Here is a 15,567-nt window from a genome sequence, read left to right as displayed (position 1 = left end):
CAGTATTCAATATCAACATATTAAATTTGGTCATTGCATTTAGTTAGCTCAGTATTCAGTATCTATATTATGTTTCAGATTACATTATTGCTTTATTGCTCTATTCAGTTATGATGTTATTTCATCTTTATTCTATCCTGCATGGTCATTACCTTTCAAGTACTGACGCATATTTTGCGCTACATCTTCTCGTGATGTACGTTCAGGTTCTCAGCATCCAGATCACGCTTAGATCGGTTGCCGATCTCCAGTTCAGCAACATCAGTAGTGAGTCCTCATTCTTCGAGGACAATAGTCATGTTATCATTTCAGCATTTCAATCTTTTAGTTTCAGTTTTGCTAGACTTAGCCGGGGCATCTCCTAGCACTTTTAGTCTGTTAGAGGCTATTTTCAGACATAGTTAGATTCAGCTTAGTATTTCTAGTTGGTATATCTTATGTATTAAACTCTCAAATTTGATATTCAGATTTAGTATATGGGTATTCCCCATCATTTCAAATTTACTTATTATTAGCTTCCGCATCAGTTTTAATTCTCAGTTTATCGTTAGTATGCTCATGATTATGCCAGCAGGGTTAGCTTGGGGTCACTTGTGATCTTAGGTCCTGTGTCCGCGTCTCAGTGGTAGCTCGGGGCGTGACATATATGATGTCTTTTCATCCATGGATTCCTTTCATCCATGGAGCCCCCATGATTTCCTCAATTTAGAAGAAGAATTCCCCAATTCTAGTTAGGGTTTCTTCTAATGTGTTATGGGTTTTGATCCAATTTAGTGGATTGTGATTGTTTGTGATTGAATTGATAGAATTACATGTTTTTAGGATTAATTTGCATGTACCCATAACTAACCCATGATTCGAAGGTGAATTTGATGTAAATGGGTTTTATGAGATGAAAGGGGAAATTAAGGATTTAGATATAATCTTCTAGGATTGATGAGATATATTGTTGATTGCTTGAGATTAGAGTATATAGATATGAATTTCTTGAGAGTGAAGCATGTAGACATGAATTGATTGAAATCAAAGTATATATGATGAATTATGACTTGTAGGCTTTGAGATTAGAATTTGTCTTGAAACTAAGGCATGTATGATGAATGATGATTAGTAGAGCTTTTAAAGTAAAACTTATATGTTGAATCATGATTAGTAGGGCTTTGAGAGTAAATCTTAAATGATGAATGATACTTAGTAGGGCTTTGAGAGTAAATCTTACATGATGAATGATGCTTAGTAGGGCTTTGAGAGTAAAGGTATATGATGATTGTTGATTTGTAGATACCCACATGATCTACTTTATGTATGTATGAATGAATTATGTGAAATGTTTTCTAACATAGAACGATTCTAGGTTGAAAGGCTTGCTCACTTAAAATGAATCAAAGCATGTATGAACTATGATAGCTTGAAGCAGTGATATGAGGTCCCTTCATGAATAACTTGACTTGGTAAGACAAGACCATGCTTGGTAGCTTGAGTTAGTAGATCTCTTGGGTAGCCTTGGATTGAGCAATAGTACCCTTCCAATGGTTAGCTTGAACTAAGCACAATAGAGTGTTTTGCATGGTAGCTTGACTTGGTGAGGCCACACCATATCATGATAGCTTTGATTGAGCAATAGTACCCTTCCTTGAGTAGCTTGGACTTGCAAGAGAGAATGTCTTCCATGCTAGCTTGGTCTAGCATAATGAGGTGTTTTTCCTTGATAGCCTTGAATTCATAAATTGTAACCATTCATGAGTAATGACTTGTCTTGGACTAGTAAAGAAGTACACTTCCATGAATAGTAAGAATAGCTAAAGAGGGATAAGTCCCTAATCAACGTAGCATAGTTATGATGAAACAAGATTACTTCAAGGAAGTATTGTAAGCAGGTTTTGATATGAGATTTACTTGCATGATGATAGATTAGCTTGAATTGTTACTTGAATTGCCTTCCTTGATATGTATGACTAGAGGTGGATGACCCAAGTATTGAGTAAGAATAAGTTGAGGCTACTTGAGAAGAGTTCCTCTTATAGTATGATTATTTATGTACAGTGAATATGCTTATGACTTATGTTGTTATCTCTTATGCTTATAGCCTATGTCTCAGGTTGACTAACGCTTATGTTATTCCTATGTTGATGATTATGCTAGCTATCATATTTAGTATATTTTATACTAACACATACTCTTGCCTACATTCTTATCAAATGTAGGGTCTGGCGATATTGACTTCCATCTGCGTGGCTAGGATCATAGTAGATTGAGATTTGAAGATTGGTGAGTCCTCATAGCATTCGAGGATATGATCACCATTTCCTTATGTGTTTCATTTTATGTTTTTGACTATTGTATGGGTTGTGTCCCAAAGACTTTCAAGTTTTAGATGGTTTGAGACAAGTGTATTAGACTTTCGCTCATTTTATAAAGACTTTGATATTGTTGAAAATGTTTTAAATTCCCACTCATTTCTATTATCTTACATTATGAAAGTTAAGTGGCTTGTATGGGGCCTCTCAGGGTCTTATACGCCATGTAATATCTAGGGTGTACCCCTGGGTCATGACAGAATGCAAGGTTTGATCATAAAGTTAGAGGTACTTGAGCTTGTGTTGATGGAAAATAAAGGGTTCCATGCCTTAAAGATTGCTTTAGGAGGTGAAGGGAAGACGGTTGAAGAAGCTTCCACTATGAGTGAGCTTGACTCATTCGGTGACTTGCCTACTGGCTTAGGCAAGGGCTCATAAGCTCGCCTAAAGTTCCAGAAGCTCTAGAGAAGAGTCAGCTCGATAACCCACTTAGCTCGTCGAAGATGACCCAGCTCGCGCTTTTCCCAATTTTGGGCCTGTTTTGTAACTACGTAAAACTATATATAGCTAGTTTAAGTTCTCATTTCAGTAGACTATTTTGAATTTTGATAATTTGAAACTCTTGTAAGAGTGTTGAGAGCTTGGTACAAGTTGTAGTTGATTATTGTTTAGAAACGTTGGTTGCAAGGTGAATTCATTTCCCTCGAGGTCATCGTAAAAGGTAAGTGCTCATTCTAGGGTTAACAAATTGAGGTCTTAAGGTTTGATATACCTTTTGGTTGCTTTCTATTTCCTCTTTTTGTGTCTATCTATCTTTGTTTATTTGAGTCTTGTTTGAAATTTCTAATGCTTAATTAGTGTTTCCTAGCCTTAATTGAGTCTAAATCTGAGATTTGGTACAGTTTGGGGTAATATTGAAGATTCCACCATTGTTAGGTGAAAAAGCTTGAAGAAGATGCAAATGGGTTTTGAAATCTGAAGGATTTGGAGAGGAATTGAAAGATAAAAAGTATTGGGGATTGTTAAGGGTTTTATTTTGGATATTCATCTTGTTCATAGTGTTCTTAAGGGGGTATTCAAATCTTCAAGAAGAAGGAATCTATAAAAATCCAAAAGGAAAAGAAAGAGAAAGTGGATAAGTGTTAATGCACAAGGGAATTGGTAAGGAATAAAGTAAGAAGTACGAGGGGACCACAAAAGCACAAAATTCTGAGGTCTTCAGGTGCACACACTGGTCCTTTTCAGCGAGCCCGACTTTGCTCAGCAACTCAGCAAATTGACACCCAGCTCAGCGAATTGCCCAGACTTTCTTTCAACATTGGATAGTTGAACTTCATGTTGGCGAGCTGAACTTCAAATTTGACGAAGAAAACACAGAATTTGGCGACCTGAAACTCATTTTATGCCACCAATCTCAGGTTCTAGTTGCTTAGTTTCCTTTTCTTGATTCTCAATCGTTCTCACGATTCCCTAATTAATTTTCAACTCGTAATTGATCTACTTATTGATTATTGATTCTTGAATTCTCTTCTTTGCTAGTGCCACTTCTTTTCATGTTGTTATTCGTTTTACTTCGTAGTAATTTTTTGATTCAAGTCCGTTTTGCTTTAATCAAGTCATCCATCTTTTCTTGAAACAAGAATCCATTCCGACTAAGAGTAGAAATTGACAATTTGTGAACAACCGAGTATATGCAATCTTCAATACTAGCCGATCCAATTTGAGAGGCAATCAAAGGTGTGTAAACACGAGTGATTGTGAGTTCATTTTATTAACGCTAATGTTGTTTATTGTTTTTGGTGAGTTTCTTATTGCTAGGTACCATGGAAACCGAAAGTGAAACCCAACCACTTATGGGAGGGGTTACTTTGGAATCTATAATGGAGTTGATGATGACTACCATGAGTGTTGATGATGGATGATAGAATGATCAATGTGGAGGGTCGAAGTAACTTTACTAATTTCACCCCACAAGCTACCTATTGTGCTTCCACAAGTGGACATGCCCACACTAATTCTCCTACTATCACACCCGGAACCTTTCATCAAGCATTCAACCAAACACCAATCAATTTATGTCCCAATGTATGAAATACAAGTCGACCACTCCAATCCCAACTCAATCAAGAAGCTCCACAAAACTATAACCGACCTTTTACCAAACACCACTAAACCAAAATGCACCCTACCAAATGCCATAAAAAAATATCCACCCTACCAAGCCCCTCAAAACAAAAACCAACCAATCCAAGTAGTAGAGGTGAGGGATGATGAGTACCAAGGAGGATATGAAGGTGAAGATGAAGAAGCACCATGGAATGAAGCACAAAGTAATAGACCAAGAGGTCAAATGAGGCATAGAGGGCGAGGAGGTAAGTTTGGCCCGGTAGCACATGTGAGAAGACAATATGGGAACCAACCTCAAGGTGGAGAACCAAGGGAAGCTTATGCCAATTAAGAGTACTGTCAAATTTTGGGAGAAGGACATGGTAACCATATAAAGGGGAATGCAAAGGGGTTACTATAACATAAACAAAGTAGGTGAGGGCCGAGGAAACTGTTATGGGGACCAAGGTGGAAATGGAGGCTGAGATGTTGGAATCAACTCCATCAAGACTAATCTTCCACCTTTCAAAGGGTAATGCAATACCGATGATTATCTAGAATGGGAGTCGCTTTGTAAAAGGATCTTCCAAGTCAATGATTTGACCGAGGTCAAGAAGAGTTGTTTTTCCATTGATCAATTTGAAAGGTTTGCTATTACGTGGTGAGAATACATGAAAAAGTATTATCTAGTACTTCAAGATAGACACCCTACACCATGGACCGGATAGAAAGCCCTTATGAGAGTAAACTATGTACTGGAAAGACATCGACTAGAGTCACTTGCAAAATTGTACAACTTGAAGCAAGGAAAAAACGTTTTGCGTCCTACTATGATAAGTTCCAAAATTTGATCTTGAAGCTAGAATACAAAGAGAATGAAGAGCATGTCATTATTCATTTTAAGGTAGGGTTGAACAAAGAGATATCTTCCAAAATGACTACTTACATGTTTTCTAGCTTGAATGGCATCTTCGAAGTGACTAATGAGGTAGAGATGGGAACTCAAAGAGAAGAAAGTACCTAAGTACAACGATTTTCATCTTCAAATTCTTAGAGTAAGAAAAAGTAAGGATCTCAAACATCTTCGGGTTGGAACAAAAATAAGGATTTCAAGAAGCCTTATGAGAAGAAACCCTTTGAAGGGAACACTCCAAAGTACCCACCAAAAGAAAGAGTTAATAAAGACCCAATCAAGTTTCCTAAAGGCATTCAATGTCACAAGCGTAGAGGATGGGGTCATATGATGCGTGAATGTCCCAATCGGTTGAATGTTCAAATCCAAGGAGGGGAATTATATTTTAGTGAAGGGGTAGATCAAGAAGAAGGTTGTGAAGGAGAAACCCAAGAATATGATGAATTTGAAGGTGATGAAGATGAGGAACAAGACCTATCTGAGGGAAGAGATGCCGTCGTTCCTAATGGTTTGATGTAGAAGGCACCAATTGAAGAATCTTGGCCTCAAAAAGGAGAGTACCTCATACCAATATGTTGTAAGGCGAGTTATGATTATCTTGGCCATGGTTGATCCAAGTCAAAGAGAGAATAATTTTCCATTCCAAGTGTCTCATCAAAGATAATGTATGTTCCTTGATCATTGATACTGGAAGTTTTGCAAACATTGCTAGCACTACTTTGGTGGATTTCTTGGAACTTTCTACCACTAAGCATGCTACACCTTACAAACTTCAATGGTTGAGTGAGTGTGTAAAATTGAGGGTTCATAGATAAGTGTTGATCAAGTTCAAAATTAGGAAATACCAAGATGAGATCCTATTTAATATGGTCTCAATACAAGCTTGTCATGTACTACCCGGAAGACCTTAGCAATTTGATCGTTCAACCAAACAAGAGGGAAGAACCAAAAAATATTCACTTGTGTTGGATGAACATAAATATGTCATTCATCCTATGTCACCCTCTCAAGTCAATGAAGTGTATCAAAAGATGTGTGAGTTTAGGGCAAAAAAGAAGGATGAAGAGGACAATGTGGAGGTCGAGAGCCATGAAGAGGAAGAAAGGAGAAAGTTCAGAGGGAAAGCCTAAGTGTTGTTGGCTAAGTATAAAAAGAGGGGATTGGTTCTTGTGTTAGTTTGTAATATCGGTACTTTTGGGCCTCTTTTGTATATTTTGCATTATATTGCAAACTTATGATATGGCCCATTTGTTATATTATATTTCTACTTCTGCATATTCTTATTGTTATTACTTAAACTGCTTCTTCGACAATCTTGTTTTTGGTTTAGGCTTGCCTACTCGAGGGTTATAGTGGGAGCCATTATGGACTAATTTTGGGTCATGAAAAGAAACTAAATATACAAACTATATCTTTATATATGACAAGACTAGTCAAAAGTAAAAGGACGTGGCAAATTATGATCGCCTTAAAGCTCACTTTTATCTCTAATAAGCAGGTGCAACACGATGTAAGCGTCTATGTGGATAACTCGTACTCGAATCTGCATCAAGAAAAAAAGATGCCAAAGTCCACTATGATTACCAAAAAAAAATGATATTCAATAGGCATCATAGGCCGACTGAGATCAAATAAGACATAAGTATAGAAAAATATGAGTACAACTAACAAGGTATGAAAGAAAAGGCGGAAGAAGAGAACAAAGAGTCATAAATAATCAATCGAGAGTAATACGATGAAATAACTTGATAAAGCAAACTAAGATAGACTAATTGTAAGCTAGATGGACCCCATAATCCAAGAGGGTACACTTACACAATAAGTAATTGCAAATAAACAACAACCCGCATAATGCCCGATGAGTACAGACAATAGGTAGTTTTATGTACGAACAAAAATAAGAATATACTGGGACTAGTAATCAAAGAATATACGGTGCTCGACCTGAATCGTGGCTTAAAATTACCATAATCCTTCAAGAAAGTCAATCTCTTGGAAGCATGTCCCAAGAAAGAATCATTAAGTCAGAAATCATAATTTATATAGGTCCTTAATCAATATGCTAAGATAATATAGATAATGATCATGCGGAAAAGTAATACAAAAGTTCAAAATTAACCCTACAACTCTTATTCTATAAAAACATAGGTCGAAATTCTACGTCTATGCGGAAAAGGTATTGGACTTACTAGAACTTCCGAGAAACTCATCTGAAGCAAGAATTTATCCAAAATTTAGGCTAAGGCCTAAATGACTGCCTCGCTAACGTGATTAACCTAAAATAAGTCCAAACGGATGGCAACAAAATAACTAAGGATGGGATGATACATTTTACTCAAAAATGCACAAATATGCTTAGTCTAACATGATTTGCAAGTACAAGGTAAACAATCCTAAAAGCCCCACCCCCCAACTAGCAAGTTATCATACCAATGCCCTCAATGAGCCAACTCTAAGAGAGAGTAAGTTGTAGCCTACTTGAATGCCAAATACGTGTGCACCAATCCACTAGACCAGAGCTTTCCTTCCTGAGAAGCTTGTGAAGGATACCACATTTTCAAAATGGTATCTAGGTTCCAAGACAAGAGCATTGATACCCATATTGCAATAATAAAGCTCGTGCTTTCTTCATTTGTTGTTGAATTTATCGTTATTACATCCTTCTCATAATTAATGAGCTACTTGTATTCATGTTATTTCACACATTTTTTATATGTCTTGATTTGTTTGTTATAATGATGGTATATTAGTTCTTAGATGACATGGTTTCTATGGTTAAATATGTAGTTTCTAAAAATAAATTTCTTGTTAAATAAGTGATTTCTAACAAACACTTATTTTTTCCCCTATTTACTTGTTTTGTTTTGGTAAGAAAATCTAAGAAGACGTTTGACCATAGGACTTAGGAACCCACTTTCAAGTTTTTATTTGAAATAAATCTTGATTTTTGAAATTTTAATCACAAATTCTTCAAAATGTAGGATTTCAAATTCTTTTAAATGTAAAACTTGACCCATACATTTATATATTGCACAAAAAATATCAAAAGGCCCACCATCGTAAGCATTGGTTACATTTTACTTTACTTGTTTAGTTGTATACTTTTCTTGATCGGCTTATAATATTGAGTATCACTACACAATACTCACTCCTACTTTTTGTACCCTTTTAGTGTGAATCCCAGTTCAAATTGTATGTCTAAATAATTTCATTACGAAGATTTTAAATAATAATATGTTATCTAGTGTAAATTCTATCTATTCAAGGAATCATTTCACATATATATATATATATATATATATACATATATAAAAAAACCTAATCCCGCCTACATGGCGCCAGCACAAACCAAGATTCTCTTTTAATTTATTTATTTTCAGAACTAGCCTTCCGCTCCTCTAAGAAACCTTCACAGCCGTTACCACCATCTTACAAATTAAGCCTCCACCAAATCTTCCATATGTATAAATATCAGCCCCCCTTTTAGCTTACTTAAACAACTGATCGCCAGATAGGAATATTGGGTCAAACTTAATCCTATGTATACTTGCATTGTTGGAAGCATTAGTCTACCATTTATCGATAATCTTAAGACCTTTGGTGATTTGATTTAATCATTTTTTGTCTAGGGGTGGTACAATAAAGATTTAATGTTAGTGTCATTTATTAGAGCTTTGAATTAATATCTGAAGTACACGTTGTTGGATTTTAAGAGATATGAATGAAATATGAGAGTTGCGACTTACATAGAAAGTTGTGACTTTTACGAAAAGTTGCGACTTTTATGAAGAGTTGCGACTTTTATGAAAAGTTGTGACTTTTATGAAAGGTTGTGACATTTCCGAAGAGTTGTAACTTTTCCAAATAGTTGTAACCTTTCTGATAAGGCACAATAAATATTTTTTCACACTACCCTTTGTTGTCTATAAATAGATGGATTTCCTCTCATTTTAAAACAATAAAAATTCTGAACTTCTTCTTTTTCTTCTACACAATTGAATATTCGTGGACTTTTCTCCTGTTGAGTGGCTCACTGACACCATTATTTTTGTATCAATACACTGTTGAATATAATCATTCTATCCTGAGGGGATCTATTCCTTTAAACCTCGGATACTAGAGAAGAATAATTTCCTTAAGGGGATACTTTTGCATTTAGTAGGCTCAATTTTTTTCTTTCTTTTTTTTTTTGGTAAGTAAACATTTTATTTACCAAGTAAACTTTACAAAACAGAAAGATTTAGCCGGCATGGACATAAGCTCCATCCTTGCTATTCATATCAGTCACAATACATTCAACCACACTTATGGATAATTGTTCAAATCATCTAATCTAGTGGCTACCTTGGCATATCTACTTCCTCTCCCATGTATTTCCTGGATGATGTGCTTCACCAGTATGCTTGATGTTGTCTTCTTTAGTTGAAATATCCTGGCATTACGTTCCAACCATATGCAATAGACTGTATTTTCTAGTGCCATCCTGTACACCATAGTTGTACCATTTTGTCCCTTCATACATTTGCTAGCCCATTGTATCTCTTCCATCCAGTTCTTGGTGTTTTTATTTATCCCTTTCCACTTCAATATACTAGTCCACACCTCTGCAGCATAGCTACATTTGAAAAATAGATGATCATGATCTTCATTCTCTTGTTGACATAAATGGCATGTTTGGATCTGAACTATTCCCCACTTAGCCAATCTATCTTTTGTAGCAAGCCTTCCCATCACCGCAAGATATAAAATGAATAACCACTTCGGAGCTCTAACATTTTTCCACACTAGTGATCTCCATCCGACTTTTTCCATTCTGCCTCTAATCTGCATATACACTCTGCTCACATTGTATTTTTCCATACTTTCCATGTCTGCTTCAGTAAAGCCAGCCTCTTGCAAGTGTTTTACAGCCTTTAAAATCTTCTGTACCAACCAAGAAGCTTGCCCATCCTGTACATTCCATATGCCCATTTTCCCATATTATGTATGAATCCACACAAACCATAATTTATCCTTTTTCTGGCATAAATTCCATAGCATCTTCCTATTTGCAGCCTTGTTCCACGTATAGATATCAAGAAAATTCATTCCCCCACATGTTGTGGGCCAACATAACTTGTCCCATGCAATTAATGCCTTCCTTGAGTTTTCAACATTTCCTGTCCATAAGAACCTTCTGCATATACTTTCCACTATCAAGATGATCTTCTTGGGCAGGGTAAAAATCTGGGACCAAAACATTGTATTGCAAACAAAACACTTTTGATGAGTTGAGCTCTTCCAACATACGATAGAAATTTTGTTGTCCAACTGGTTATTCTGTTAAGCATCCTGTCTAAGAGTGGCTTGATTGCACTATGGAGATCCTTTTGGTACTCAATGGGACTCCAAGGTATCTAAAAGGTAATTCCCCTTTTACAAACTGTAATTCCTTCAAGATTTCATCCTGTTGTTGCTGCTTGACTCCTCCAAAATAGACCCTACTCTTATCTTCATTTGCAACCAAACCAGTTTTAATCTAGCAGTAATCACTTTGGAAGTGATTTTGTAAATTATTGAGCAACATGATATGGGTCTATACACACTTATCTTTGTTGGATTCTGCACCTTAGGAATGAGTGTGACATTTGTACAGCTTATTGCCTAATACATCATCCCTGTGTTTAAAAAAGTCTAGCATTGCATTTGTTATCTCTTCACCCTCCACTTACGAAGCTTTCTTAAAGAACATTGCATTTAACCCATCCTTCCCTGGAGCTTTAAGATCACTTATCCCCTGTAAAGCTAATTTCACCTTCTCTCTTGTTACTGGGCCAGCTAGTTGAAGTTGTTGCTCTCTGTTCAGTGTTCCTCTCTTTTTCATTATGTTTATATCCACACTTGGTAAATTAGAAGTTGTCTGTCCTAGTAGTGCTTTATAGAATATAGTGGCCTCATTTTTAATCTCCTTGTGTGAGTGCACAATTATACCTGCAGCAATAGTAAGACTGGATATAGTATTCTAAGCCAATCTATTTTTCATGTGAACAAAAAAATATCATGTATTCGCATCTCCCAGCTTTATCCATTTCACCCTAGATTTTTGTCTCATAGCCCCCTCTTCAATCATACTCCATTTCTCAAGTTGTTTTCTCATCTCTTTTTCTTGATCTCTGTTATCATGGACTTGACTATGGTTTACCATAGCATTTTGTACCTAGTAGAGTTGTGTTCTAATATGTTGTATTATGTCTTTCACTCCCTTAAACTCTGTATTATTCAAACCTTTAATTGCTCTTATTACCTTTTTCAGTTTCCACCAAACTCCCTTCGTGACTATCCTTTTACCTTGATTGATGTTGCATATCGCCCGCTTGTTCTATAGAAAACTAAGTGCCTATCAATTAGTTCTAAAAAAAGCGGCCGAGGTATAACTAGAATTTCATTCCAATCTCGATATTATTGGAATTGATCTCGAAGAAGCTTGAATTCCTATAAAAAGTTTGTCCCAACAATTTAGCCTGAAAAGAAAAAAAGTTGGGTAGAAGTTAAGTTTCTATTGAATTGAGTAAGATCCTTTTGAATAGAAGATGCCCATGAAAAAAAAAATTTAGAGGAAGATCAAAAATTAGATTTCCCTTTCCATGCTTGTTTGACTATGTGGAGAAATCTTGGGTGATCTGCAATACAATTAAAGAACTTAAAAGCTTTATAAGTGTTTTTGCATGTGTCATCCAGCACCATTTTCAGGGGAGAATGATCAGACACCTCTGGTCTTAATATTTCCACTTCTGTAACTGGCATAGTCAACATCCACTCAGCATTTACTATGGCCCTATCTATCCTGCTACAAGTATGACCACTAGTCCAAGTATATGAGCCCCCAATTGTTTTTACATCATGCATTCCAGTGTCTATCAAGAAATCATTAAATCTCTATATCCTGAATTGGACTGCCTTGTGGTCTATCAATAGCTTGCAATATTGCATTGTAATCTCTCATACATAACATAGGCCCTTGAATATTTGTAGATAATTTCCTCATGTCCTCCTACAATGCCAGTCTGTCCTGAATTGTATGTAGACCATATACTGCCACAAAGTTGAACTCTATTCCCCTTGCTTTTATTTTTACCCTAGTATGGATATTTAGATCAGATCTGTTCTCCATTACACACTCCACAAAATGAGGATTTCATAGTACCCGAATTCTCCCCTTATCAAAGTATTCATAATTCTCCTCACAGTTCCAGCCAGGTGCAATTTTATGAGTTACTTTCTTCTGCATTACTGCCTTTATTTTATGCTCCAATATAGCTATAATACTAACATTATTCTCCCTCATAAACAGCTTTAATTCCTTTTGTTGATGTGGTTAATTTGTTTAACCCTCTAATATTCCAAGTTACTAATTGCTTAACTGTATTTATTTATATCTTCTCCCACACCCTTCTTATGCTTCTACTTACCACTTTCTTGACTTGTACTTCCCTGCTCACAGTTAAGAGTTTCAAAGCCATTCATCACCAACACAGGATATGTTTGTTGTTTACTTTGACTTCTGCCTACTATTGCTGATATCTATTTCTAGGGCACATTCAATTGTTTTTCAACTTGATCTTTATCCCCTTGTTTCTCCTCTACGTTACCTCCATCAACCTTAGGCTGCCACTTACTTACTATCTTTAATGGAGCAGTTCTACCCCCCCTCCTTCACATGGCATTTATGCCCTACCTGCATACATTCAACACAATATTCTGGCACCCATTCATACTGCACTACTTGTTCAAACATCCTACCATTTGGATCTTCAACCTTCAATTTTTTAGGCAACTCTCTAGCTACATCCATTTCAATAAGTACTTGAGCATATGCTATACGATCTACCTTCATAGTACATTTATCAGCATGTAGCGGTTCACCTAACCCACTACGTATCCTGCTCAAGGAGTCCATACTCCAGCAATTGAGGGGCAGGTTTGGGTATTTCACCCAAATCGGTACAGTCTGTAAAACCTCCTTGTTAAAATCAAACTTAGGATTCCAAACCTTCACAATGATAGGTCTATTATTCAGCAAATGAGGGCCTAAGTATAGTACTTCATTCCTATCAACCATATTCACAAATTGAACTAAGAAGTAACCATCATTATGACAATAAACTTTGGGTTTACTCACAGTGTTCACTTGCAGTGCAATGTATCTCTCCACAGCAGCAATAGTTGGTGAATCCCCAACCACATATAGTATTAGGGCATGCTTCCACTCCTCTATTGCTTTATCGATTTCCTCTTTCTTCAGCTCTATGACCTTCTCTCCATTCTTCATGACTGGATTCACATAGCTTAGGCTCATTCTTTTTGCAGACATCCGATTCGAGTTAAACAAATTTGCCCATTTCTTAGTTGGCTCGGCATTCATATCTAACTTCCTTTGAGCTTTTTTTCTTTCTATTTCATTCTATTGTTACAGATCCTAGTATATTTTTTAAAGTTATTAATTTTCGCTTATGTTATTAATTGTTGTTTTTGAGTACATGATTTAAATTTAGTTTTTTATGTTTCTAAAAATTTATTGTTATAAGTATTTGTTAGTACGGATTAAATGGAACACGTTAATTGAGTATTCACGCAAGTTTTCACTATTGAAATTATTGAAGGTACAATAAAAGAATCCCTTAAAGATCTATATTAGCATATTTGAAGACAAACTAAAATTTGGTATGTCATTGTAAGGACATAACAACCTTAAAAACCTTATCATACCTTGATGTGCAAAGTGAACCAGCAAAAGATGACAAGAATAATAAACTTTTGACATGGCTTCAAGGATGTTGTGTCGGACGACCTATAAAGGAATATGACTAAACTGGAGCCTCTTTTAATCCCAAAGACATAAATAACTACACAATAAATTAATTGTTCATATTCAATATGAAGTATGGATAGATTTTCAAATTTACTGCAGGTTGTAAATACGTTTCTTGAAGTAATAGATGTGTTTCTCGACACTGCGATTGGAATAGAAGTGTAGTTTCAAATTGAACTTCATCACTCTGATATGCTGATTTTTAAAAAGCACTCAAACAAACTGAATAGTTTTGTGGAATATTTTTTCCTTTCAAGTATATATGGTATGTTGAATTTATTTCCAATATGATACATTCTTCCTTTAATTTTCCATTTAAATAATTTCTTATGATATATTTAATTAGAAACTTTAAAATGATATATGTAAAGGAAAAGGTGGGGTTGAACTTTTTACAAGTTAAAAATAGAATATTTGTTTACTTTTTACGGATGATGTTTATTTGATTCCCCAAAAATATCAAATAGTAACACTTCCTGGAAGCAAAAGGATAAATCATAAAAATATTAATGTTTGTTACTACGTAATCTTGTATATAAGATAATATAGTGTTTTAGTTTTAATGACTGATAAATTTACATATTATTTGATAAATTTAGTGATATTGAATTCTCGCGCAAGACGTGGGTAATTTTACTAGTTCTAATTATAATAAGAAATTCAAAATGTTTACCAAGATGGTATTTAAAAGAAAGATGAGAAGCTAAGGAAAAGAAATTATCAAGGAAAATTACCAAAAGTGTATATAGACCAAAATTAATTTATTAAATTTACTTATCCAAATTATAAGAAATTTAATTGGTAAGGGCTTAATTTTTACTAACCTCCCTCCCCATCATTAAAATATCAAAATAAATAGTAAAAATTATACAAAGCACATAGTATAATAAATAAATTACTTTCTATCCCTACTCTTTCATAAATTACAAAATTCCCTTTATTTTATTGTCTTGTGGATTCTTTAATATGTGGGCGGATATTTTAATTTAGAAGTTGTAATTATCAGTTTAGTGCGTTAAAAAGGGGATTTTATCAGTTTAGTGCGTTAAATAAGGGATTTAAAAGAGAAATAGTAATTGACTACCACAATTCACGCATACGTTTCTTTCATCTACAAATCAGTCATTCATAAAATAATTACTGAACTAAAATTTTAAATTTCAAATTTTGAAATTCTCTCTTCCTGTTTTGCGAAAAGCTCTAGAAGGCTGGTCAAAAAAATTTGCAGCGCATTTTTTGGTGAAGATTTGTAATGAATATTTTGATTTTGTTAAGGCATTCAGGAATATGGAAAAGTGATGTTAGATATGAGCGATACAGAAGTGATGGCATAGTGATTGGGGAAAATATTGCGTTCGTTAATCTTAATTCAGCAATTGCAACAGAATTGAATGTTGATGAAT

General features: G+C 35.2%; 2 protein-coding genes across 2 annotated transcripts; both read right to left on the bottom strand.

Moving 5' to 3' along the window:
- Positions 1-9,621: 9,621 nt before the first annotated feature.
- On the bottom strand, positions 9,622-10,287 carry LOC125863798 (uncharacterized). Its single transcript, XM_049543795.1, has one exon. The coding sequence runs from the start codon at positions 10,285-10,287 to the stop codon at positions 9,622-9,624; it is 666 nt and encodes a 221-aa protein (XP_049399752.1).
- Positions 10,288-11,023: 736 nt separating this feature from the next.
- On the bottom strand, positions 11,024-13,717 carry LOC125863797 (uncharacterized). Its single transcript, XM_049543794.1, has 3 exons — positions 13,031-13,717; positions 12,765-12,786; positions 11,024-11,286 (listed from the first exon to the last, which is right to left on the bottom strand). Exons 1-3 carry the CDS (start codon positions 13,715-13,717, stop codon positions 11,024-11,026), a joined length of 972 nt encoding a protein of 323 aa, XP_049399751.1.
- Positions 13,718-15,567: the final 1,850 nt, after the last annotated feature.

This window comes from Solanum stenotomum, chromosome 5 (assembly GCF_019186545.1).
Source record: "Solanum stenotomum isolate F172 chromosome 5, ASM1918654v1, whole genome shotgun sequence".
NCBI classification, from domain to species: domain Eukaryota; kingdom Viridiplantae; phylum Streptophyta; class Magnoliopsida; order Solanales; family Solanaceae; genus Solanum; species Solanum stenotomum.
Note: the sequence above shows the minus strand (reverse complement) of the source record. Positions and strands in the feature narration are given on the sequence as shown.

Coding starts and splice junctions, on each gene's coding strand:
- LOC125863798 (XM_049543795.1), bottom strand. CDS start 10,287: ATGGGCATATGGAATGTACAGGATGGGCAAGCTTCTTGGTTGGTACAG.
- LOC125863797 (XM_049543794.1), bottom strand. CDS start 13,717: ATGAATGCCGAGCCAACTAAGAAATGGGCAAATTTGTTTAACTCGAAT. Junction 12,787..13,030: donor ATTGTGTTGAATGTATGCAG/GTAGGGCATAAA, acceptor AACTGTGAGCAG/GGAAGTACAAGTCAAGAAAG. Junction 11,287..12,764: donor AAGTACAAGTCAAGAAAGTG/GTAAGTAGAAGC, acceptor CTATTGCTGCAG/GTATAATTGTGCACTCACAC.